Here is a 27,617-nt window from a genome sequence, read left to right on the forward strand (position 1 = left end):
AATCTTTTTAGGAAGTTTCAGAAAGATAGTTGGAATGAGCCCATCTTATATCCGATATCCCAAACTCATATGAAAAAGTCACTTAAGGGAAGCCTTGTGTTCTCATTTTTGAAATAAAATTTCAAAATTCAATTAAAATAGGAAATAACCTGACTTGGAAATGTGAAGAATGTGGTTTGCAAGTTACTTTGAGGAGCAGATCAGGGGAATCAGAAGTGTGGGAAAACTCTGTTGATTAGGAGACAGCAGAAGGACAGCAGATCTGAGGACTAGACAAGAGAGATAAAGGCAGGAAGGACATCTGGTGATTGGCGTCACATATAGGGGACAGATAAGGGCAGAATGTTAGATAGGAGAAAGACAAAGGAGTATAGTAGCAAGAGAAGAAGAAATTATATTAAAGAGAGACATAGGCTTGGTAGAGAATACTTAGATATAGTTTTAGCACCCTCACTGTAGAATTTTTTAAATGTCTGAGTCCAAATCTCCCAAGAGATATGTGTGAAACCTACAGGAAAGTGTTGAACCATCCTTGTCCAAAGCCTGAGTTATTACTCAGCCACTGCTTTTCCCACTGTCTTTGCAATGTCTAGTAGAAGTCTATATTCATGACCCAACCTGTGGGTAAACGTGGTTTGACATGAAGGAATTTCTGGGTGTTTTCAATGTGTCTTATATACTTTGTGAACCCCTAAATAATGAGGTGTGGTACCAGAGATGGAATAATTTGTTCTTTTTACCCTACCAGCCTGACTGTCTCACGAGCTTGTCTTGCTGTTATAGAGCTTGGAATTTCACTGAGAAATTAATTCCCCTTCACAATCTGTTTTTTATGAGCCCAGCATTGATTTACTCATCCAGAGTTATACCTGAATTTAGCAAGTACTATCTTCCCCTGTTTCTGTGTAATGGGCTGAATGTCCTTATTCATTCACTCTGGGATTTTAAGTACTCTTTTTTTTTTTTTTTTTTTTTTCCCCTTCACTGTTACTTTTCAGTATCTTTATTTTCCACATTCTTCTTTTTTTTTTTTTTTTTTTTTTTTGCCTACACATTGAATTGTGAGGCCAAGTAACAACTTGCTAGTTAAAGAACAAATGATGGACTCATGGAGACTTTAAACAGAAAAGGCCAAAGGGATCTTGGAAAGGTTAAATAGATGATAACACTTAAGGAAAAAAAATATGTTCAGGCTTATCAGAACAACATGTGAACTCTGACATCTCAGTCATTTACTGTCACTGTAAACTTTAAAGGCATGTTTTGCTCATTTTGGTCTTCGGTAAGCACCTTTGGATCTTGTTTATTTTAGACTTGCTTTTAAGAGGGGAGGAGTCATCTTCTGGAAATGCCTGCGTCTCTGTGTTGACCACAGAAAGAGTCAAAGACTAGACTTGTGTAACTGTGTAACCATCTTCTGAGTTAAGTGAGAAAAACATATATTTTTATAGCTAGGGCAGCTCTCAACCCATCACAATTGGAATTTTCCAAAATCTCACTTTCCTACATGACATTTTTTCTTCCTTTGAAAGCATAATCCCATTAGTTTTAAAATTCTCCTTATGGACCTTCTCCTTTTCCTCATGGAAATAAGAAAAACAAACAAACAAACAAACAAAAAATCAACAAAACAAACCGCAACAGTTGTTTGTTGTTGTTGTTGTTTTGTTTTGTTTTGTTTTGTTTTTAATTTACCTGGCAAAGGATGCCGTATGACATCTTTCCAAGTCGTCATGAAGCTGCTGAATGGACCTAAACAGGGAGTGTCCATAAGATGACACCATCCATGGACCTGTGCCATGATATCCTTACCACTTCTACAATGCACAGGCATACAGTAAATCTGCTTTCTATCATGAAGGCAGATGACTAAATGCAGTTGTGAAATAGGTTGTCTATAAAGCAATCCAGTAAAGATCAAAGAAGATCTCGCGCTGGCCTTGTGTTATGAAATCTCCGAAACACATTTCCTTTTGGCTATGTGTTCAAACTTACACAGATTTCTATGATGCAGAAGTTTTAATTACATCTGGGAATGGATTTCTAAGAAAACCAGTATTCTAACAAGGCCAAACCTCAGAAAAGAGCTTTCATTGTCCTTTTTCCAACAATAATCTGAGATCATTTTCTTTTGCAGCACCACAGCCTTTCTTCTGTAGATCTGACTTTTGGAGGCCATATGTATAAGGTACTTGGAATCTTCTGATTTTCCTGGCAAAACTAATTACTGCAGATTTATATGATAAGGTCAGACTGTGTCCTGCCAGGAGCAGAAGTCACTATTGCATGTTTAAAAGAAAGATGATAGACATGCTCTTAACTGAGACAGTAGCAATGGTCAAAGAACAACTTGTATATCTATGGCTACAACACTGACATCACTAGCCAGATGTCTTTCAAGATTGATTGAACTACTGCCCCTGTAAGCTTAATTATTATTTTTTCTCTGTGACATGTTAAAGCTGTCAATGTGCGGACCATCTCATAACGGTCTTTTAAGTGATACACAACAACAGAGAGACAGCTAACCCAAATTTAGATCCCATTCACACTGAGCTGATGCACACTTCCGAGGAGAAAGCAGGGTGAAAAGCAAGTTTACACATCAGGATCCAAAAAGCGACTCTGTAAGAGCCACTTAGGCCATGCAGTGCAAATAACTTTATCCCCTGGTTATGTGCCACTCATCAACTCCCTTCAGAAGGTAGTTTAAGAGACTGGAAGCAGTATTTGGCTGAACATATCCTAAACCATAGTCCATATATCCCTACAAGGAACCCCAGGCTTGCTGAAGAAATTGGATTATTTCCATTTACAGAATAAAATCTTCTTTTTTATAGGTGCTGTCTAGCTTTACTATACAATCCAAGATGCTGAAATAGTAATTCTAAACAAAGGTCATGCAGTTAGATTTTTATTAATTACTGAAAACTTGGTTTCCAACAAAGAACCTCAATCAAATTTTGGCACACAGAATGTACATGCAACCATTCATGCTCCAAATATTCCATTAATTTACATATACTGGAAGTGAATTTGAGAAAATCATAGCAACAAGAGAGCACTGAGAAATTTAATAAAGGACACGAATCAGGACTTAGTTAACTATCTGTGAAGGTGTGAAAAATAAACAACTTTTAAATAACTAATAACATTTCATTGAATTTGAAAACACCAACTTTGTTCATTATACTGGAAAAGGCTTCCCATTACATGTAAGAATGTGAACTCAAGGGGACTCACATGGGTACAACTTACTGAGAGTTATAGCCACAGTTCTTACTTGGCAAATAAATAGCTAGCAAGCTGCCTTGGACATGATATTGCCTGTAGGTTGTTATTGAGCTGGTTCCTAAATGGGTTCTGGATGAAGTTTGACAAATATGTGAGGGATTAGACCTGTAAGTTGATATCTAGACTTGATTCCATATTTTCTATATTTTTTAGCAACTGTTAAATGTTACGTTCTTAAGAATTTAGGGGCAAAGAAACGAGAAACAGAAGAAAGCACAATTTTAAATAAGTGAAGAATTGCTTGCTTGCTTTTTCAATTTTGAGAAAAAAATTATTGAATCTAAATGAAAAGACAAATGAAAGGCATTCTGCTGTATTTGAAGAAGGGATGTCTGATGACAGGATTAACATGTAGTATATGAGTAACAAAAACAAATAGAAGTAAAAATACACATTTTTAACCAAGCAGATTCTGAACTTGTGTCTTTAATCTCACATTACACAGGTAGCTTCCAGGGATACCATAGTGAGGGACATACCTTTGAACAGTCACACACTTATGCTTACACAAACGCTTTAATGGAACACTGTGCAAATCTCACCAACATGTAGGCATCCACCACCAGTGACATGAACACAAGCTCATCCCCACCTCTGCAAAAAACATTCACTCAGGTGCAAAAATGCCACAACCACCAACTTTACTTCTCTTTCCCTTAATGTTTTGAATCATGCAAATCACCATGCAAATTTAAGATGTATTATGTGGTTAATTGAAGAAAAAAGAAACAGTTTCTGGCCAGTAAAGCTTTTCTTGAAGTAGAACCAGCTTTGTTCTTGTGTGGTTTCCCAGAACCGGATACTCTCAAAACATACAATAACTAACTAAATAAATGCAAGACAATAATAAATATTAATCACCCTCTTAATTTGATGAATATCACTCCCTTCCTGTACCCGCATTTCCAGCACATCATCGTGAACATTCGTTGAGAGGAAAATGAAGCAATAGCAAGAAAACAATATCACTAGGAAGAAATGTAGTTAATTCCTGTAAGGTAAGTAAACAAGCAAGAATATTAATATCAGTAAACCACACATAGGTTGAATTGAGGTTTAGCTTATAATTTTCATTGCCAGAGAACATGGATAGAAGTAGGAAGATTATGTTTCATAGGAAGGGGAACAAAATGTAGTTTCATTATAGTCTTTTGACTGACATGAAGCCAATTGGCTCTTGAATGGAGTGAAACATAGAACTAATTACAAACAAGTAAATAAAAAGCTAATAACTTGCAAGAACTGGCAAGTCTGCAACAAATGTGTGTGGAGATACATTGTTTTGTTCCTGGTATATGCTGTAATGGATATTTTCCCCATTACTCTAGTTTCCCCAGCATTCTGTTATATGACTATATCAATTTGAGTAGTTTGTGATTATCACCAGAGCAAATTTTTCTGTTTGCTTTTCAGAGACAGTCACAGTGGAAAAAGGAACATAGCAGTAAAACCGATTTTCTTCATATTTGAAATATTACATAGGGGTTTTTCAAAGTATTTAATTCTATGTGGGTGGTGCCTTTCAGAACCATTTCAGACCAAAAAGGGTGCTTAAAAGCACAAGTAGTTATATTCTTATAGCAGCCCCACTTTTAACATGTGTGCCCAAGTGTTGGTTCAGGAAGTGATGTTGTGCTGACTAGGGAGCTGAAATTCCTCAACTGCCTCCTCTGACCATCCACAGCTAAGTAAGATGATTTGGATTTTAAATATTCATCAACAATGCAAGTAACGGCTATGTGAACACACCCAAGTAATTAATGTGCTAGGGGAAGCTGTGGTCTGTGTGTAGATGTTCTTATAAGAGGAAAAAGAGGCAAAACACATATTAGAGTTTAAAAAAAAAAAAAAAATGTGGCAGAATTATTTCTTCGGCTTTAATCATCATAATCATTATCAGGCCACAGCTGAATGATGCTCTTTCTCCCACTTAGAGACCCACAGCCAGCTGTAGTATTTTCATGAATTGCTTTCTTTCATCTCTTCACTTCTTCCTGTGGGTCCCATGACTCCATCTGTGGGAGTTTTGAACATATGGAGAGATATCAAACCCCCAGACTGTTGACTGTGGTCTTTCAAATTGTTTGCAATTGATTTCAATTCTTCTGAGTATGTTTTTCTCTTGCCCTGTTGGGGCTTTCATCCATTCAGTTTCTCTTCCCAGTTGTGCCTCTTGATCTCTTCAGACTCTGTGAATCCCATATATCAGGGACAAACTGTACCTGGTGAGACCATACTTTGCTGTCAGCCAACCACCCTGATGTACCTGTAGAAAAATGGAGGCCCAAGAGGAAGGGTGAAGATGCTCAGGACCTTGCCGGGAGCTTGGAGAAAGCATAGCAGAGGGAGGCAGCAACCTCAGGCATGGGGCTGCAGGTCTGTCCAGGAGAGGGGCTCCCATCCTGTGTTTGCACCTAAAGTCCCCTCAGGATGGGTCCCCCCAGCAGCCAACACATCCAGAAGTGGGAATAACCTGCTTTTCACAGGGTAGTTGTGGAGGTAAGGCAAGGACCCAGCACAATTCTGGTGAAAACACAGATGTGGGTCTCATTACAATAAAAAATCCTTTTCAGACTGAGGTCATTCAAACATTTGTGATAACTTGTTAAAACCTCAGTAAGCATTTGGTATTTTATTTCACCCAAATAAGTGAAGCTAGGCCCAGAACTTCAAAGGCAGTTTGGCTCTTACCTCCTACTGAAATGAATGGCATCTGGTTCCCTGAAGAACTTTCAAGATCTGGCTGAAGCACCAAAGTTATCATTTTAGTTGTATTCACTTGTTCCTCAGCTAAAACTACTATCAGCTTCAGTATGTTTTACTTCTAAATAAAGACCGAATCCAAACCATCTAAAAGCTTTGAGATTTGGGCTGTCTTTGAATGTGTAATTACAACAGACCAAATTCCATTTGACATACAGAAAGCACAGTACTGCAAATAAAATAAAAATTATAATTATCCAGCCTGGATAATAAGGATAGTCTTAGTTGCTTAAAAGTCAGTGCTGTAGAGCTGTATTCTTTTCCTGTTATAAACGAAAAAAAATCAATACCTTTGTGATGAGAATGTGAAACTATGTAACAAAGATGTAATAACAGCAGGTCTGTGGGTAATAAATCTGTTCTGAATTCAGTAAAAGGGTTTGTTTTTGGAACTCAGGGCAACAACATGGGATTTACTGAACATTTTCAGACCTCACTTGCATTGCACTTGGTAGAGGAATGTTCCTTTTTGGAGGCTGAGAATATTTGGCAGCCCTAACATGTTCATCAGCTCACATATAGGGAAAGAATACAAAAAATCTGTAAATGGTTAGGGATACATTTAACTGTTTGTAGACAGGTATTGGTTTTGTCATATGCACTGTATGGACAGGGAAAAAATAGTTTCCTGGTTGAAGTTGCCGACCGTGATTTAGAAGCCTAGGGTCCTTTCTGTAAGTTATTGTGACACCAATTAAAGTTCTCTTGCCTTAAAGTTCTCTTGCTAACACCACTGAAACAACCCTTTATGTGTAAACACTTTGCTCAGTAAAAATGAAGTTTGTAAATTGATGGTATCAAGATTTCCCTCTTTGACAAGATGATTGTAAAAGTATACCAGATAGTACTTGTGCAGCCCATGGACATTTGTTCTGACAGAATGTGTTACCATTTGTACCCGAATATCTTTTATACCTGGAAATTATTTAAAGAAGGTTGGAGAGAAACCACTTGTCTCTCTAAATCAAATAGAAAACTAAGTACCTGATAATGATGCCCACTTTTTCTAACTACTTATCCACCTGAACTTAAACAAAAGCATACAAAAATTTTGTCAAAAATAGCTTTTTCTTTTATCATAGATAAATTCACTGACCCTTGTGTAACCTGTTCCAGTATTCAAAATCTGTATTTATCTGGAGTATTTACAACACGTTGTCTGAGGAACCACCCAGGTCTCTTTCCCTATCAATATAAGCTCACTCAAACAACTGGATGGTTTGGTTACACACTAACCAGAAATAATCTGTTTCAGTTTAGGAACCCAGATACAGTGAATTATGAAAACCAAACCTTGCCACAGGAAGACAAAACTGAAAACTTCTTCATGCCTATGGGACAGCATTTCAGAAAGAATGTTTATCAGCATCAGATGAGCATCCATGACTGCAGGATAAGACCTGAAGGACTCCTCATCGCATTCATGCAATTAGATCCATTTCAAGTAGTGGGGATGCTTTTGTGGGAAAAGAAGAAAGAGCTTTAGTGGCATTTCTTCTAATGTAGGAGAGTTCAAGCCTTGCCACAAGCTAAGCTAAACCAGAGTGTGAGTGACAAACTCCTAGGCAAAACCAAGATTATTTGTTGGACATCCACCAAATCACAGTTCTGAGACAGCGTGGGACCAGAATCCTGCCATTATCCAGAGATTTTCAGTAATGCATGTTACCTTGCATGATGCTCACATGATCCAAAGTGGAAGTCCCCTAGGGCTGGTGCAGAAGGGAAAAGAAGCAAAACCACAAACAGACTGAAAAAGGCAAAGGAAGGTGCATAAGGAAATGAAAAAGACCTGTGTTCATGCCTGATATGCCAGTCTGAAACAAAACACAGTGAAATGGAAAACAGTACAGAAACCATTAGTGTGAGAACTAATGTTATTCCCCTAGTGTTCTAAAATGTTACAAAATCTGAATTTATTATCTCTAATTACCATTGCTCACTTTTTCCTTGTACTAAAAAAGCAGGTAGATTGAGAAACATGAACTTAATTGCAATATTTGCATGTGTACATTGGCTAGCTGGGGAAAGCGGAGAGCACATTCATTCCTGTGAGCCTCTGTCAGGAATCTTGGAAAGAAGAGGATGTTTACCTCTTCAAAGGTGGCTGGGGAAAGTGAGCAGTGAGCATTTTCACAGTCGTGGAAAGAACAGAACCAAATCTGTCTTCTCAAAGGTCATCATCCTATATATAAATCACTCAGCTTGAAACAATATGCTATCAATCATTCATTCCTGCAACACCCACAGAGTCAGGAAGAAGAGTTTTGTCATGAGGTAGCTAGATAAAAGCAATTATGATAAAATTTGTCTCTTTACTTTGCACTGTCCTTTTACTGACTTAAGAATTTCCACTGTAAAAAGTGAATGCACCACTAGTAAAACGCACTATCTCAAAATACCTTTTAGGTCTCTTAAACAATTTCTTGCCACCTCTTCTCCAGCTGTAAACCCAGAGCAGCTTCTTGATGAGACTTGTGCCAGTGCTGTTCAGAAGTCTTTTGGAAAACACGCTACACAGCTACATATATAGATAAAAACACTAAGTCTTAATATAGTGGGGGGAATGAGTAAACTCAGTAGAATTTGAGGTTTTGTGAACTTCGTTAGCTGTTTTTTTTAAATTCTTGAGGTTTCACAAAACTGAAAAACAAATGTCTTAGGAAGACAAGAAAGCCCTCTCCCTCCTAGCTTGGCTCAATCCTCTGGACCCTGTGAGAAAGGGGAAGGCTCCTTGGCTCCTGCTACTCTGCAAGGCCAAGGCCAGCCAAGTTGTAAGGAGCTTCCATGGCAAAAGGAAAGCCAGCAATGCTTATGCTGGCGTTTTCTGATCTAGTGACAGATTGAGCCTTTTGAACTCTTCTGAGTTCTGAAATATCAACACCTTTTCCTACTGGAATTTCAAATTTTGATGAGCAAAGTTGATGACTTCCTATGCTGTTTTTTTTTGCCTTTTTTTTTTAAATTTTCTTTTTTCTTTTTTTTTTTCCCCTCACATTTGTGGTGTTTCTCTACCTATACATTTGACAGGGCTCCATTTCTTCAATTCTGCAGCCAACTCAGCCAAATCTATGTCCATTTGCACCAGCTGCATGATCCTTCCACAGATATTCTGCAACCTCAATTTGGGCCTCAGCAGCAGGGATGCTGGTCTTCTTGTTTGACTTCTGAAACATTTCTGCATGTCAAGGCGGGTTCTGTGGAGCCATCACAGGGATTCTCCTGCTCCACGTGGAGCACAGTGCCTACAGCTCTGCTGGCTGCTCCTCAGCATGGTGACCTGCTAGTCCAAGGTTGGAGACCGGAGTCTTTGCTTGTGGAGATACCTTTCAGTCCTCCCAATGAGACTGGGAGCAGCCCAAGAGTGAGATTTCTTGTGTGCCACTTTCATTAGCCTGAGGCAAGGTGCCCTCTGTGAGGAGGAGCATGCTTAAACAAGACCACTGGACCTTCCTTGAGATCAAAGAGGATGGTGCTTCCTACGGAGAAAGGAGAGACAGAGGTGCTGGGCCCACTTGACAAGTTGCTGACCGACTTCCAGCAAGCACTTTACAAAAGGAGCAGGCGAGGATGACTGGGGCAAGCCTCGCCTTTGAGCTGCTGCGTAATTTAAAAACAAAAATGATAAAGAAGAGAGGACTCAGTCCTCGGGAGGGCTGAATTTCGCCCCAGTGGCGGCAGGAGCACCGAGGTCTTAGCAAGCGAGGTTTCGCGAAGTCGCCGGCTGCGCAAGGAGCCCGGCTGCCGGGGCTGGCGCCGCCTCCCGGGGGCTCTGCCGTGTCGGGGCGGCCGCGCTCGCCCCTTCAAGAGACGCATTCGGATGCCTCTCCCCGCCTTTCCGCGCCTCTCCGCTCCCTGGGGGAGGCACCGGCCGCCCAGCCCGCCTCCCGCACCGCCCGCGGAGGGCGGTGTGACGGTCGCGGGGCGGTACAGGGGAGGGCCTGGGCACGGGATGGCTTCGCAGGTAGGCGAGCAGGGGCCTCCCGGTGGGTAGGGGGCGGCGGGGGGCTTATGTCACCGCCGCGGAGGGGCGAGCCGGGGGCGCGCCCCGGCGCTGCTGATTGACAGCGGGGCCCGTCCCGCAGCCCATAAAGGCAGCGGCGCGGGGCGCGGGGCCGTGGAGGGACTTGCGACGGCGGTCCGGCACCGCGCTCCGCTCCCCACTGGCATCGTCCCGGCAGAGCCTCAGCGCGCCGTCGGCTCCCCCTATGCCAGGTGAGGCGCAAGGCAGGAAATCACCGTGCTCCGCCGTGAAGCCCCCTGCGGGGTGTGGCTGCTGCCCGGCGGGGCCGGGGGAGGCGGCGGGGGCTTACCGTCGGCAGCCGGGTGGGCGCCCCACGCTGCCGTCCCCGCGGGTTCTCGGGGTGAAAGATGCCCCGGGGAAGGCTCGCCGGAGGCGGTGTGCGGCACCGGCCGGGAGCTGCTGCAGCCGTGCCCGCGGGGGCTGTGCCGGAGCCGGGCGGGCAGGGTCCCACGGGAAAGGTGTCGGGTTAGAGAGGTGCAAGAGTCTCTGGCATTTGCCAGTAACTGGCGGTAGCGGTGATACCTCGGGGTGACAGATAATAAAGTGTACCCTGTAAGAGAAAGGAAATACAGACAGTAAAAGGTGGCATCCCTGAGTCTTTACAGAAATGCATGGAGTTAGCAGTGCCAAAGTGATGTGGCGGTATCCAAAGAAACGAATGTCTGCACATTCCGGTGAATGTGTCTGCTCCATTCATTATGAGTGCAGACACATATGGAGATGCAATTACGTGGCTTATAGCTGCATAGTGCTGCGGGGCAAAAATGGAATCACATTAAAAGTCACGTTGTCCAGCTATGGTTGGGTGAACAGAATTGTAAGAATGGGTGAATTTTATATAGATAGATAGATAGATAGATAGATAGATAGATAGATAGATAGATAGATAGATAGATGAAAGAGAGAGGGGTTTCTATGATGGCACTGAAAAAAGGTGCTGAAAAGTACCCTACTAGGGTACTAGCTCAGGAGCAGCATTTAGTGAGATCTCATTATCCTCACAAGGAATTTCAGCTGAACATCGTGCTCCAAAGTAAAAATGTAGCTACTAATATGCTGTATCTTATGTAGTCTTGTGGTCCCTATGCCAGCTGCTGAAATACTGTGGAGAAAATAGTAGCCTATTTTTTCTGTATGTCTTTCTTTTCTTATTTTTAAGAACATTTACATAAAAAGGAGCTTTATCATCCAGAATTCCTCTTCCATTCACTGGATGTCCTGTATTACTTCTGGCATCAAGAATTACCCCAGAATAAATATTACCGGAGTCAGACAAAAGAGAAATTCTTATTTTTAGATGTATAGTTGCTTCTAATAAGAGTTCTGTTTATGGCATTTCATGAGGTAAATTAAAATATTTGTAGTTGATAGATATTTTTCCATAATACTTACTACTTTTTGGTTTATTCATAGGAGTTATGCTGCAGAGGAGTGGGCTGTTGTGGCTTGCTGTCTTGATAACCCTGTGGGTTTCCTCAAATGCTCAGGGTGAGTTCTGACACTTCTTAACTAGATATAGAGTAACTCCCAAAGCTAGAAGTTGGTGTAAAGTATTGGCTTACCTGAGCTACAGTGGGCAAAGTAATCATATATGATTTTTTAGAAGTGCCTGTAGTAGTAGGATATTTTTGGTAGATACATCTTACTGATAAATGACGATTTCCCAATAAATATCCCCAAATTGCTTTCTTTACAAATTATTGATGAAAATGTATATAATCTCAGAAATAACTGCTATTATACTTTCCTGTGCAGTGGAAATGTATGGTGAAAGTAACATAAACAGAATCACTGAGTAGGGTGAACACTTTAAAAACATGGATGCAAAGAAATAGACCTCTACAGACCAAATATAAGTAAATTGGCACAGTGCCAGACCCTTGTTTACATCTGACTTCTTGGCCTGAATCTTTAAAAAGTAAATCTCTTGCTTCCTGTTGTCGTGTGTCCACATGTCTACTCATAATTTGATTTTTATTGGCTTTAGTCAAAATATAGAAATTGACTCAACTTCCTTATCCATTCATGTATATTAAAAATATTAATTGAATGCATCTTTACATACATCCATGCGTAGGTGTATACATGACATACAGCCTGTATATATGTACAAGTATGTATTGTATAGTGCTATAAAATATATAGCCATATGTTTAGTTATAGAATTAAACATATTTATACCTACACACATAGAAGGAGAGAGTTGTCATATAAAGGAACTTGACAGGTGGAAAATACAATTCATTTGCATGCTAACAGGAAGAGTTGTCTTTGTGGAAGTAGGAAAGTGCTGGGTTTACTCTGCTGATCTTTACATCTGTCATACAACTGCAGTTACTACGTATAGTGTGCAGAGTTGTTTCTTATAAGACTTTTTGTAGACACATTGTCACACACTGTTAACTTTTTCAGATGGTGACAAGGAAGAGGAGACTACCTTTGATTTACTTCAAATCAGTAATATAAACCGAAAGACAGTTGGAGCAAAATTGTTTCGGGGTCCAGACCCTGCTACCCCAGCATATCGTTTCATTCGGTTTGACCATATACCTCCATGTAAACCAGAGAAATTGAAAAAGATTGTCAGACTCATACGGCAGAATGAGGGCTTTATCCTTTCAGCCACCCTGAGACAGGACAGGCAATCTAGAGGCACTATCCTTGCTTTAGAAGGTCCCGGCATCAGTGAGAGGCAGTTTGAGATCATTTCCAATGGCCGGGCCAACACCCTGGACCTTATATATTGGGTGGATGGCTTCCAGAATGTGATTTCCCTGGAAGACGTGGACCTCGCCGACTCACAGTGGAAGAACCTCACCGTGCAAATAACAGGGGAGAACTACAACCTCTATGTTGGCTGTGACCTTATTGACAGCTTCATCCTGGAGGAGCCTTTCTATGAGCAACTGAAAGCAGAGAATAGCAGAATGTACGTGGCCAAAGGGTCCATTCGGGAGAATCATTTCAGGGTAGGTAACCTGGAGAAGCTCAAGCCTCTGGTGAGGTAAGAAAGTAACTGCAAGTAGTTTGAGAAGATGCAATAGGTACAGTTATGTTCTCCCAACACCTCTTGGATTTTTTGTGGTGATTTGTAGAATTCTTTGGAAATTTCTTGAAGACCTCTTTGGCTGTTGAAATATAACTATTCAAGTTGTAAGAGCCTTTCAATATTTTTAGATTTTATTTGAAAGATGAAGGAAAAAAAAGGATTTTTAATGGAGCTGAAGCGTGTGGTGTTGGTCCATCCCCTAACAGAATATCTTGATTTGCCATTTTGAACGGCCTTTCATTTCAACTAAAAAAAAAAGAAAAAAAAAAGAAAAAAAAGAAAAAAAAAGATAAAAAGAAAACATTTTTCATCATCAGTCCTGCAAATGAGATTTTTTCTTTTTGTGGAAAACCTTTACTGTTTCACTTTTGTTTTAAAATGAAGCAATTACAAACTTTCTGGTTTTCTTATAAAAGAAAAATTACCTCCTGCCTCATATAGTGGTGTGATCTTGCTCAAGTGCTTTAAGGATGGCTTCTTTTCACTCACAGCTAAAATCCAGCTTGAACTAATGGCTTCAAAAATTTGGAAAGCCCTTTCTGTCTCATCCTATTGTGCCATCTAGTTGTCAGCCAGAGCATGACATGCTGGAGTGTCGTTCCATGGTGTGACAAGTTTTGTCATGGAAGCCAGAAGTTCTTGTCCACAGTCTCTCCATTCCTGCCTCCATGATGAAGTTTCTCCATCAGTTGTTTGTCAGCAGAATTGAGGAGGCAGTGAAGTGTGGTGCATGGGAATGACTGGCTAACGATGGAAGTGTGATCGGGCAGGAGCATCAAAAGTTGACTTTGACCCCATGGCAAATGTTTCATAGAACTACCATCTAAAATGCACTATGAAAATAGAGATTTAAGCTAATAGCTGATTAATAACTTTAATCATGACTTATTTCAGAACATACATAATTTTGTTGCTTAGAGTATTGAAATTGTATATAGCAAAACTATAAACACATTTTTTTCAGTGTCTTTCAGGTGTGATACTTGCAGGTTATTTTTTACATATTTATAGCTGAATCCAGTCATTACCATGGGATTGACACAGATCAGTTATTAGTTAATCCCAAATTGATCTAACTGGTTTTTAATTACTTTTTATTTTTATTACAGGGTCTTTTGCAAAATATTCAGTTAATCTTTGATACTTCAATAGAGGATGTTCTGCGTAAGAAAGGATGCCAGAGAAGCCAGTCAAGTAAGGCTTTTTTACCTCATTAATACCATTCACTTGACTCTGAAAATGAGAAATGTCAATGCTGACGTATTATCTTAAAATCATGCAACAGAGCCTTTCAAAATAAAAAAGAAAATGAGTTGTTTTGTGGGTTTTTTTGTGGTAATAGGAACATATTTTTAGCTATCTTGAGATATCATTTCTACTCTCTAGCCTACTATTTTAGTTCTTATTGCTTAGGTTGATAACTCTGAGCCTGTTTTTAAGTTGGGAGAAAAGCTATCAAGCAAGAAATTAATATAAATAGAAGGAAAAATGTGTTATGTATGACAATATCTGTATTATTCCATGAGATGTCCATGATTGTCTGAGCACAAGACTGGTAAAGTTGCTTCTGAATTTTGCTCCTGTCTCTCAATGGGCCCATGAATAAGTCTGCAAGTCTTAAAGACACTGAATTGCTCTGCACTAAGTTTGTTGACTGAAAGAGGCTTTGAGTTTTAATACCAAAGCATTGTTAACCAAAACAACTTAAAGAAAACAAGAAAAAAAATGAAGAGGGATGGAAGGCATGTATGTGACAGGCTGACATGTTCTTGTTAGTCCACTTCATGCTGACCTCACTAGGAGGGAAGCCCTCTATGTGTGGGGGTATATTGGATTTGTCATGAAAGAGTTATGAACATTTGTCAAGTATGCACTAAGGTTTTGTACTTGAGCTCATGGGAGATGCCGAGTATTTTACTTTCCAGTTTTTGTAACTGGCAAGAGCTCAGTCAAGAATCAGAGACAACTGAGTCTGTCAGAGGAATGTAGTGTGTGCACAAGGCAGTCAGGACTTCAGGATTTTATTTTAAACTCCTGCCATCTGAAATTCCATTATTTCTGTCAGTTTGCTAAAATGTATGTCATAGAGCAAATCAGTTAATTGAACTGTACTCATCATTTTGCCTTGTTTATGCAAAATCTAGAAGTTAAGCAGTGGTGGGTTTTGACTTCTTCAAAGGGAGCCAGAATGTTGAGATTTTGTAACAAAAAGTCTCTATAAGATATATACATGTGTTTATATAAATTTATATAGATATCTGTATAGGAATGCTTAGATATGTATATGCACAAAAAATTAACTGAGCTTGCTAGTCTGCTTTTACATCTTAATAAAAGATTGGTTGTTTCATATGTTCCAGAGGTGTGCCCAGGTGCAAGACCTCAGACACAGGTGTGACAACGTGTTACAAATGAGTCACATAGGCTAGAATGAAAGTGATCTTAGATGGCAAAGGCAAGAAGACAAGCCCTCATTTGTTGGTTGTTATCTCTCCCAGCCAAGCTGTCTTCTGTACTCAGAAACTGTGGAGAAACTACTCAGAAGTACTGATTACTAGTGTTCAACTTTGTTAGTGGAAGAAAACTGTTGAGTAGAACTGCTGTGGGAAAATAAAAACACATATTTGTAAACTGAATAAAAGAGAAGGCTAGTTTCAAAAAGGATGGAGTTCAGCTATGTTGGTTCATTTACCAGTGGAAACAAAATTCCCAGAAGCTGAAGTAGAATCTTGAGGGCACTTTCAGGAGTCAGAGGTGGAAAAAGTCTCAGCCAAGGGGATGGGATCCCTGAGTGTAGAGGGATTGAACCAGCAAAACCAATGAAAGACAGTGTCTACATATCTTTTACACTGTCATTGATTGATTACCACAGTGGCAAATTGTGTGGCCAAATGTTTTGAAATATCACCAAGTAAAAATGTGCTTCTACTTGTACTTCTACTATGAAGAGGCAGCCAATGGGAGCCTAGAGGGATAGCAGAGTTCTGCATGCTGATACATACCTTAGGAGGAATTCCTATACTCTTCAGCTATTGCAGCTATAACCAACAGATAATATTTTCTTAATATATTTTTTATCACATCACATCACAAATCTTCAGGTCCAATAAACTATACAGATTATACAGATGTTTTGTTGTTTTTTGTAGTTTTATCCTTCCCGGGAAGTATGTAGCAACTAGTATTTAGTTCAATTCACAGTTCAATTTAGTATTTAGTTCAAGTCACAGTATCTTTACTTTTACTTTGTAGCACCAAGAGAACACTACAAAGTGGAAATTACTTGTGCAGCAACAGAAGATGGCTAGCAGCACTCTGTGGCTTGAGGCCATCAAAATTACTTGGGAGGCCTGTTACATGCATGGCTGATTTCCTAGCACTGTCTATCCAGCTTAATTACCACAGTTGAAAAGCCATGGGTGATATGTTACTTACCGCAAGGTACATATTTTCCTATTTTGATGGCCCACTCGTTGAGCTGAGGTACAGGCACTAAGGTGCCCTATTTATGTGTTGGTGTCCCATAATAACATGGCAGATGTAACCAGATAAGTGCCCTCACCTCTGAGGACACAAAAAACCTGCTGCTTTTTCGGAGACAGGACTGTGTTTTCCTACTGTATCTTTACTCCTAGTATGAGAATGTGAGGTATGGTGAAATGGTAGCTTGGGATTGCTGTTAGGTTGAGGGTAGGAAAGTATCTCAGTAGTGTGGTGGCTGCAAATACTTTAGGCAGGATTTAGCACTAGGTGAGAGAGATCACAAAACCACATCTAAATAGGCACATCAATAAAATCATTTTTTCAGCTAGATCAACAGAATGACATTTACATACGTGAAAGAATGCACATTCTGCTCTTCTGGCTTCTCATTTTAAAGATAATCATGTGGTCCTTAGGAAATTAGCAGGAAGCCAGCACCAGAGAACTGATTTCCCAGTGATCCCCAGGCATCTTCTTTCAGTCACTGCCAAGTACCAGTAGGAAGTGTGGATTTAGTTCTTCTAACATAGTTTTGGTTTATGTTTCCTGCTGAGACTGCAGCTTTATTAATGTCCTCAGAATGTTCCGGTCAAGGCACACTCCATGTTGGCTAGAAAAATATGAAATTAATGACCTCAGAAGTGCTATGGGGGAATCTGAGAAACCTAGTGTTTCAATGCGGTAGGAAAAATTCATTCTTTCCAGGGAATCAAAAAAGCAGCTGAAGTAAACAGTTATGACACAGAGAGTTTTGATCTGCTATGGGGTATATCAGTTTTCTCCCATCCTGTAAGTGAAGCTGGACAATTACTTCAACTCTGGAATACAGTGAACAATTTTTTGTAGACCTTGGCTGGTGGCAGATAGTTCATAGCTAATTTAAAAGCACATCAAGCCAGTCATTTTAAACATGGTTGAGAAGGATTTACTTAATGTAATCTTATGGGTTTTTTCTTTGTTCTTTTATTTTTAGCCTTCTAAATGAATGAAGAATATTTTGCTTACATTTTCACTGCTTGTACATTTAAATAAAACACTTTATATTGTGTAGTCAAGCATCAAATCAAACCCTCAAAGTTTTTGAAATATTTCCACCTTCTGTGACTTGTCAGCACTGAACAGTGTTGGGGTGTTTTGAAGCGTATGTTTTATAGCACACATTCCTGTGCTGATTTCTTCTTCTAAAATGGCTATATCCTTTGCTTCTCCTTTCAGTTCGGTAAGCTTAGATTATTACAACATTACCAAATCTGATAAACAAGTCCTTACTGAGAAACAGGGCACATTGGATTTCTGTACAGCTGCTACCAAATTTGAGTGTACCATGGAGTCCTTAGAGAAAGTTTTCATGGAATCCACAAGATATTAACCAAGTGGGGATTTAAATGCCTAACAGAACACAGACTGTTTTATTTAGCTATGTTCTTTTTTCATTAATTACTACTGATGCTTTGTGTTACATTATTTTTCAAGAATTTGCTATAGACAGGGAAGTCTTTTAAATTGATATTAGAACCTGTCCAGTTCTCACTTTATAATGCATGCAAGTTCTGTTTTGATTACAATCTGCTTCATGGAGGAGTGTTTCAAGTGACAAAGCAAAGCTGGTTTAGAGTGTTTAGAGTGACAAAGCTGATCTTACCTTCTCCTCCATTTCACTTCAGAATTAAACTATTATTATAACAGCTCCTCTGAGTTTAACACCAGGCAGTGCAACACAGAGTAGCCTAGCGCCTGGTATAAGTGGCATGATGGTCAAAATTTGATCCAAGTAACCATGGAATTTATGGGCAGAACAGGGAAAATGTTTTTCTGCAAGGAAGCTCTTTTTCCTGCCTTTTGCTCTACATCAAGAAAATGTGATAGCTCATGAAAAAGTCTGAAACCTTTCATGGCTCTGTGTGAATAAAAGGGGTTTGCTTTTTTGACACTCTGTCCTTTTGTTATGCCTTCATAAATTAAAGTTTTTCAGTGCCAACAATGTTTTAAAGTGAGGGCTATCTGAGATGCATCTTGGCTCTTAATTTTGAAAAGGGAAAGCCTGTAATTGGAACCAGATGACATGTAACCTCTCTATTTTACTCATGGGTGTAATCTAGCATGAAGTTGTGCCAAAATAGATGAGTTTAAACCCTATCCATGGGTGCCAATCTGTGATTTCATCAGGAATCTGTAATCTGTGGAAGAACTTTGTATATGCTGCTCTTCTCTTTCCTTCTCTTGCTACCAGCTGAAGTGAACACCATCAATGAGAGCACTGAAATCCTTCACTTGAGCCCTGCTGTTACAACTGAGTACGTGGGTGAGAAACCAGAGAAGAAGGCTGAGTTCTGTGACCGCTCCTGTGAAGAGCTGGGAACAATGTTCACAGAGCTCACCGGCCTGCGTATTGTGGTGAACAACTTGGCTGATAACCTCCAAAAAGTGGTAGGTACATGTAAGTCTGAAGAACTGAGAGAGGTCTGCTGTTCAGTGCCCTTTCCTTGTTTGTTTTATACCAGAGACACTTAATAGAGTTTTCTGTATGTACATTTGTGTACCTGATTATATCTGCATAATGTAGAGATGACTTATATTTTCAATGTGACTAGTTAGGTAGTTTTTGAGTATAACACTTTAATGAAGTCTTTGTTTACACAGACTGGGTTTAAAAGAGCACACACACATGCACTCATACATGGGGGAAATCAATCCTCCTAAAGGTTACTGTGGGTTTGGAAATTGAAAGCTAACAAACCCAACCCTGCCTGTGTACTCTTTAGGTGTTGGTATCATGCTTATACCTTTTATGAATACATTAGCAAGTGGCTACACAAGGTACCTAAACTGTAAGTGAATGTATGGGATTTTCATAGTTGAAGTATGATGGTGACATTTTACTGCAGTCTGCCTCTCTTCTTATTCTGAATCAATTAATTTTTCCTGAAGGAAGTTTATTACTATGTCATATGCCTCAGGACTAAAATCTTCCCATCTAAAGATGAGCTGTACTAGAAGAAAGAAAAAATGCTAAGAACAGGTTTTCCTTAGTATTGTGCGACTGTGTTTGCACTATTATCTGAAGAATTGCTATGCAGTATTGTGGTACCTGAGATCATCTTCTTTATGTACATAAATATGAAAAATATACTTCTTTTTTTTTTAATGAAAGAATTAAATCCAGTAGAGTCTCAATTTTGTTTATGTAAAATGGTTTGCTTACCAAGTACACAATTCGTTTTTATTTACTTCATCATCTAGTCTGAAGAGAACCAAATTATGTGGGAATTGATTGGGCCCAACAAAACACTGAAGAACCAGTCAGTTTGCTGGCAGGATGGCCGTGTCTTTGCAGATAGCGAAAGCTGGATTGTAGATAGCTGCACCAAATGTACCTGCCAGGTAAGGTTTTGGGAACATTCTTCTTCACTGTAAAATTGGATAGTGTGTTTAACCCAGCTCAACTCTCCAGGTCAGGTCACATTTACTCAGAGCTTGGCCTAGACTTACTGATATTTATAAAAAGTAGCCCCCATGTCCATGACAGAACAAATCAAAGAATTTCTACACGTGAAACTTCCACAGATGCCCACCTTTATTTGCCTCTGTATGTGAGCATGTCAGTAAGTTGATTTCTTTGCCTGTAGGGTTCTAAAATTGTGTGCCATCAAATCACCTGCCCAGCAGTCTCCTGTGCCAATCCATCTTTTGTTGAAGGTGAATGCTGTCCAGTCTGCTCTCACTGTGAGTATTTAGCCACAGAGAAAGATACTCTTTGGCAATATTAAAAATCACTACTACTGTGTTGGAAAGGTCAAAACAAGTAAGAGGTCAAGGCAGGTAAGATCAAATAAAAAACTTATATATGCACAAAGGTCATATGAAGTGGTTTGGCTGCTTGAAGTTACTTTCTGGAGGAGTTGGTCTCTCTACAGTGATTATATTGGTTACTTAGAAATGAGCTGATAACTGGCCTGCCCAAGTTGGACACTAAAGTTTAAATGCATGCTCTTCCCCAGTGATGTTTTCCAAGGCTGAACATTCTGATTTTTATTGGTTTGCTATAGTACTGTACACTATTGTTTCTTCTTCATACTGCCTGGTTAAAACAGACTAACATGGGTTAGGATGTCTTCTTTTCTCCTTGTGGAGGATGTTTATGTTCCAGATCAAAAGTTTCTTGCAGTTTGATGCAATATTTAGTAAGAGTGCAAGCAGTGTTCTCTCTGTTACTGTTATTCTGCTACTTTGTTTTATATTTTCTCTGTCATGTATCCTCTTTTGGTGTAATGCTTTACTTACGAATCTTGACAATCTGTTCCACATTTAAGGCAACATTGCAGGCTGTGAACTAGACTTTGGGGTGACAATAGTTTAAATAATTTTACTGATTAAGTGACTTCAGTGTGGATCCAGTACATTTCAGTCTGTAACAGAGAGGTCTGTTACAGAAGAAAATAGTTGCTTAGATATTCTAAATAAAAATGCATTGGAATATACTCAGAGGGTTTTTTTTTTTGCCTATTCAAAGCATAGTGCATATTCTTACAGTGTGCTCTTGATCATGTTCACCCTTATGTTGTATTCAGAGGTGGGGCCACATCTCATCGTACTGAATCATATTCTGAAATCAAAGGCAATTGGAACTCGAGTTTTTGACTCAGTCCATTCTAGAGATAAGATGTTCTTCCTCTGACAGTCGGTGCTTCATGCATACACTGCATACAAGTTCATGACGTTTCAGTATTGTTGTCTGGGCTAACCTCTAATTACATTAAACCATAATTCCCTAAGTTCAGTGGCAGCTTGGGAAAGCAAAATTAGAAAAAAAGAGATCTCAAGGACAAAGTACATGTTCTATAGAAAAACAACAACAAAAAGGTGAAAATCTTCTCAATAGGATAGCAGAGCAACTTTAAATGCTCAACAGTTTTTCTTACCTTTTGTTCTGCAGCTGATGACAGTGAGGAAGGCTGGTCACCATGGTCAGACTGGACAAAATGCTCAGTTACCTGTGGTTCTGGGACTCAGATGCGAGGAAGGTCGTGTGATGTCACCAGGAGTGCTTGTACAGGCCCACACATCCAGACAAGGATGTGCAGCTTTAAGAAATGTGACCATCGCAGTAAGTAATAAAAATTCTCCATTTTTAAAAGCTTCTTTGGACATCTAAGTGAAAACAAGCTGGATTTCCTATAAATGCCTGCTAGTCAGGACAGTATGTATTTGAACACTCATATATGCATAATCAAAGTAGCTATCATTAGATTCTTTGTCATTTCCCCCTTTCAAATATTTATCCTTTTCCTGACATTCTGTAGTTAATACTGTTGCAGGTAGCTGCTGTGTCCAGGCTCCTATAGTAGCTATGGCTATTGTTGAAGATGCAAGATGTCCAAATGTGCATTTTAAACAAGTGTCCATTTCATTGGGACAGTTTATTTTTAAGTAAAATATCTAACATCCATGTTAGCCATGTGTTGGTCACTCAGATTCTTAAGAAAGCTGTACTTGAGTGCCTGAGCTGACACGCTGGGCTTTGTAAGTGACAGTGGTAGGAAAGAGATAGGACATTCATCAGGTGTAGGAGAGGCTTACTATAAGTTTAACTTCACAAATGAGTTTGTATTACTGCTGCAGGTGGGCTATTTCCTTGAATTTTGCTCTTTTCTCTGACAGTACGTCAAGATGGTGGCTGGAGTCACTGGTCTCCCTGGTCTTCCTGTTCAGTCACCTGTGGAGTAGGAAATATCACCCGCATCCGCCTCTGCAATTCCCCTGTCCCACAGATGGGTGGGAAAAACTGCGTAGGAAATGGGCGTGAAACGGAGAAGTGTGAGAAGGTTCCATGTCCAGGTATGTCTGTGGTCCTGAATCCAAGGTGACACAATAATACTCCAGCTGAATTTCTTCTCTTTAATCAGATCTAAATTACAGTGAGTTTCTATGATGAAAAATATAATTTGTAGCTTAGGGGTGAAACAATACACAAGGGTGCTTTTAAAATGAAGACAATGATGCAGTCAGAGGTTTTGTAAGCCTTCCAAGTTATGATTTGGCTTTAAACATTAAAAATTTGAGAAATTTTCATGTGATAGCTTAGTAATATATTTCTGCATATCAAAAATATAAACATTTTCTATCTAAAAGGAAGCTGGTACTGTACATGTTAGGAATAGACATACAGTCTCCCAATACCCAGGTTTCTTTGAAAGTGTGCATACGTGTACATGCATACACATATTCAACACATTTAATTGTTATTATAATTCTTTCTTCCACACTTACACTTTTTAACCTATTTAGACACCTTTTATTCCACTCACTTTCACTTTCCTATAATTTTTCCTCACTTTTTTCCCTTTGTATATCTTTCTTCATTCCCTCTTCTCTTCAGCCTCTCTTTTCTGCTTGTAGGATATGAGCTTGAAACTGATGTCAAGCTTCTAAACTAATAGTAATTTAACAGCTCTAAGCATTTAAGCTATTTTTTGATCTACCTGTGCATGCAAACTTAGTGCAAAAGTTATTTATTGAAGGGCACATACCATTGCCCTTATGTTGCTTTTTTTTTTCAGTACCAAGAACAAACACAGAGTTTGGTTCAAATATGTTTGTATTTCAGGAAAATTCAGGGTTGACGACAACAGGATCAGTAGGGTTGGGTCTTACCAATATAAAATGTGCAGAAGAATCATTGCAATAAGTTATTTATACTGAGTCAAGCAATACTATTGAAGATAAACTGATGAGTGGATTACAAAACCAGAACAATAACTGCAACCTTACTGAGCATACTGTTGCCATAAAAAAAACCCACAGAGCTCAGGTTTGGCTCAGCAGATGCTTGTATCCTGTGGTCACAGCCTGCTTTCTGTACAAAATTAAAGCTTAGTAGGGAGCTTTGAAGGCACAGTACTTGTTCTGATCAAGCAGCTTAAATGGAAATACACCATGCCAGTGGGCACAGCATGTTATTTTAAATTATTGAACAAAAAATGCCTATAAAGCAGTTGGGTATTTTTTATTTGTTTGTTTGTTTCTGAAACATTGCTATCTCAGTGTAAGGCTTTGCCAGCATCTTTCTTCCTGCGTGTGTAGTGAGAAACTGTCCCCAGTCTAGGATCTGAAGAAAGGATTGTTGTCATTGGCACCAGATGTCTCTAGTAAATTGCTTGTGATGCTCTTCTCCTCTCTTCTGCATAACCTAGTGAATGGCCAGTGGGGTCCTTGGTCTCCATGGTCTGCCTGCACTGTTACCTGTGGAGGAGGAATTCGTGAGAGATCTCGCCTCTGTAACAGTCCAGAGCCACAGTATGGAGGAAAGCCATGTGTGGGAGATACCAAGCAACATGATATGTGCAATAAGAAGGATTGCCCAATTGGTTGGTATTTAGTCATTCTTTATTCACTCTGAGTAATTATTATTGCTGTTATTTCTTTAATGGATAATTATGATTTGACACTATGGAAATCTACTAATTATACCTCTGTTTCAGGAATATAAATTTAACTATTTTGGGTGCTGTTTAGATCAGTGGGATTTTATATATATTCTTAATACTGACTTCTGAATAAGAATGTGTTTTTTGAACAGGGCTTCAATCTGCTGTCATTTATACAACTGGATGCATAAATCTCTAATACTTTCATATTGAATCAATAGGATATTAAATACCTTTAATAACCCTAATTCTAAGGCTTTTTATAAGAGTCTGTTGCATCAGATGTTATTTAAGCTAATGAACAAAGAATACACATTTCTTAAATGAAGTTTTACATGCCTTTTATGCTCCTAACTTGATTTACACTCTTATGTGTCTTTGCCAGATGGATGTTTGTCAAATCCTTGCTTTCCTGGAGCAGAATGCAACAGTTACCCAGACGGGTCTTGGTCATGTGGGCCATGCCCAGCAGGTTACCTTGGCAATGGTACCATCTGTGAGGATCTTGATGAGGTATTGACTTTGTTTCTATTAGCATTAAGAAATCACTGTGAAGTTTTCATTATTTGGGAATTAAACAGCCATCTAATTGGTTTGTTCTCTCATTCTTTTCCTGCAGTGTATAGCCGTGTCAGATGTTTGCTTTAAGGTGAATCAGGTCCATCGCTGTGTCAACACAAATCCAGGTTTCCACTGCTTGCCATGTCCTCCACGCTATAAAGGAAGTCAGCCCTATGGGGTAGGGCTGGAAGTTGCCAAGACAGAGAAGCAAGTAAGTGATGTCAAAGAGAATTTGGTGTCTTTGAAATGGAGTAATTCTCACCTGAAAATATCTGTGAATGAAACCATGTGATAAACCTGGGTGCCAAACAAAAATAATCAGAAACAGATAACTGCTTTTACAGGCTATTTTTGGTTCAAGTAACAGATGCTGAATTTGGGGTTGTTTTTTTTTTAAGGGTTTTATTCTCTCTAGACATCTGCCCTGTTGTACCAAATGAACGTAAAATGCCGGGAGCAAGCATCCCTCTGCTTTGCACTCCTTTCTTCAGGTGAATATACCTAATCCGGGGATTGGAAACTGAGGAATCAAGATTGTTCTCTCCATAGATATAATGCTGTTAATGTGGGTGTCATCAGACATGTGTCTGAAGTTCTCACTCACTAAATTCCATTCAACCAACACTTATCAGCATTGAAGGACAGAAGGAATTGGAAGTGATATTGAAGACTATGGTTTGATAGACAAGACAAAAACATTAAAATGGATATCATGGGATGCCTTCTCTTTTTTGCTGTTGAATCAATCTGTGGTTAGCTCAACATGTGAAGTCTAAATGTAAAACCTGTGTGTAAGATCCTCAGATACTGTCAATGGAAATAAGCAAAGTTGTAAGAAAGTGGGAACAAAAACTTACTTGAAGGGAACTTGGGATTTCATTAGGGTCTCTTTGATTTAAGAAAATATGATAGTCCTTGCATACTGACAGGCAGAACACTAAAGAAAAGAGGGGACTACAATCTACTTTCTATTACAGGTAACTTCTGGGAATTACTGACATCTGGAAGAAAGCAGAGTTTTGAAAATGTTAATCACTTTAATTGTTTTTTTGAATAATTTCCAATTTTTCCTGTGCTTTATTTTAATTATTTTTATTGTACACATTGTCTGGAGTTGTGAACTGACAGAGCAGTACTACTTACTAACCACAATTAGAACAAAGTTCCTGTCTTTAGGAATCTAACTAGTTGTCCTGTTTTTGACAAAGTTGAAGCACACACAGCTGGCTGTGAGTATCATCAGGTTTCAATAAGTACGCTCTGTTACAGGTCTGTGAACCCGAGAATCCATGCAAGGACAAGACACACAGCTGCCATAAGTCTGCAGAGTGTATCTATCTGGGCCATTTCAGTGATCCGATGTACAAATGTGAATGTAGGACAGGTTATGCTGGTGATGGCCGCATCTGTGGTGAAGATTCAGATTTGGATGGCTGGCCTAATAATAACTTGGTCTGTGCTGCTAATGCAACATACCATTGCATGAAGGTAAGTAAAGAAAGGTTGATAAACATGCCATGACATAACCAAATTTTCTCTCCTTTTTTCCTAAGTAGTTGTGAATAACACTTCTCAGCATCAAGCTGATGGTTGCTTTCATTAAGCTTTGACTGTTGCAACATGCTCACTTTGTAGCAGACACTGTGAAATATGTTTTATTTTCAAAGCCAAGGGAGCATGGGAGTGCAAAGGTACTGTTTTGCAGAACGGTATAAAGACATATTTTTCAATACCTTTTCTTGCACTGTTCCCCTTCATTGCTATGTACTACATCATTCCAGTAACTTTCCATATGAACAACTATTTCTGAAGACCACCTTCTGGTTTGTATCTTTATTTTTCTGGCAACCAAACCTGGTCATTTTATATGTAACATTCAAACATACTTCATGAGTTGTCTATAAAAAGTTGATGTAAGGTTGCACGTGTGTGCGTGTGGTGTGTTTGTTCTCTGCTAGATAGTTTCATCACAAATTTACTGGAAACATCCCTTTAATGGAAGGAGAACTGGGAAACAGAATGATTTGCAGATGCATTTTACTTACTTTACAATATGAAAGCAGCAAATGAACTACTATCTTTGGCAGCAAACAAACAGGCACTTTAAAAAATAATTTGTGACTGATTGTTCTTGCTTTATAGTCTCTGGTGTACCATATCTACTCTTCTTCCCAAGCAAGTCATTCTGACATAATGTAGACATAATGTATTGATTTATTTTGGCCAGGATAACTGCCCCCTTCTGCCTAACTCTGGCCAAGAAGACTTTGATAAAGATGGCAAAGGAGATGCCTGTGATGAGGATGATGACAATGATGGTGTCGAAGATGATAAAGTAAGATGCATTTCTGTGTTTTCAGTACAGTTGACCTAAACATCTGTTTTTAAGGAAAAACATTACAATAGATGAGAGCTTTATTGTTCATAGCTTCAGCTGAGTTATTTTGCTCTGCCTTCCTTGAATGATATCTGGTGCAGAGTACAGCTGTGTGGTGTCAAAGGAGAATCTGGGGCTGAATTATGCTCTCTGAATCGGTTCTGGCATCGGTTGTGTGCATGAAAACAGTTTAATGGAAAATGGTATTGGACTTTTTATTTTACAATGGAAGAATGATATGTCCATTGTATTTGAAAAGCTGGTAAATATTAGATCTGAGGTGTGTTGAAAACAAGTTATCGTGAATAATTATAACTATAAACACACAGCCAGCATCAAGGGAAAATGACAGGAGGAAAGTACCTTGCCTGGTTCATGCTTTGCTCCTTCAGATCTCCCCACAAGACTGAGATTCATTTACCTGCAGAGCCAAAAGTTAGGCAGTTAGTCTAAATCTCTTCTCCCTGTACATTCAGCAAAGGGACAGAGGCATCTCAAGAGTGGGCTTCATCCTGCCTTTTCTGAACATGTTTAGGATAAATGAATTCATGTTAGGAATTCACTGCTCCTCCTTGTTCCCTTCAGAGGGAGCCTGGATGCTCTAGAGCTTTAGACGGTTAAAGCTGGGTTAGAACTGTGTTC

General features: G+C 39.3%; 1 protein-coding gene across 2 annotated transcripts in view; it reads left to right on the forward strand.

Annotated features, from left to right (window-relative positions):
• The first annotated feature begins 10,012 nt into the window (after window positions 1–10,012).
• The window catches only part of THBS2 (thrombospondin 2), a 35,694-nt gene continuing 18,089 nt past the window's right edge, over window positions 10,013–27,617 (forward strand). Inside the window, exons 1-14 of one of the 2 annotated variants that reach the window (XM_082047264.1) lie at window positions 10,013–10,021; window positions 11,495–11,569; window positions 12,494–13,050; window positions 14,240–14,324; window positions 18,844–19,040; window positions 19,854–19,994; window positions 20,240–20,336; window positions 21,547–21,717; window positions 22,272–22,448; window positions 23,804–23,977; window positions 24,423–24,550; window positions 24,657–24,809; window positions 25,868–26,086; window positions 26,826–26,933. In XM_082047264.1, coding sequence (XP_081903390.1) covers window positions 11,500–11,569; window positions 12,494–13,050; window positions 14,240–14,324; window positions 18,844–19,040; window positions 19,854–19,994; window positions 20,240–20,336; window positions 21,547–21,717; window positions 22,272–22,448; window positions 23,804–23,977; window positions 24,423–24,550; window positions 24,657–24,809; window positions 25,868–26,086; window positions 26,826–26,933 — 2,277 coding nt within the window. In that variant the 5' untranslated portion in view covers window positions 10,013–10,021; window positions 11,495–11,499. Of the gene's footprint in view, window positions 10,022–10,120; window positions 10,273–11,494; window positions 11,570–12,493; window positions 13,051–14,239; window positions 14,325–18,843; window positions 19,041–19,853; window positions 19,995–20,239; window positions 20,337–21,546; window positions 21,718–22,271; window positions 22,449–23,803; window positions 23,978–24,422; window positions 24,551–24,656; window positions 24,810–25,867; window positions 26,087–26,825; window positions 26,934–27,617 lie in introns of those variants that run through there. The other variant, XM_082047263.1, reaches the window with a different exon arrangement.

The sequence above is a fragment of the Streptopelia decaocto genome, assembly GCF_964273445.1.
Source record: "Streptopelia decaocto genome assembly, chromosome: 3".
In the NCBI taxonomy this organism is placed as follows: domain Eukaryota; kingdom Metazoa; phylum Chordata; class Aves; order Columbiformes; family Columbidae; genus Streptopelia; species Streptopelia decaocto.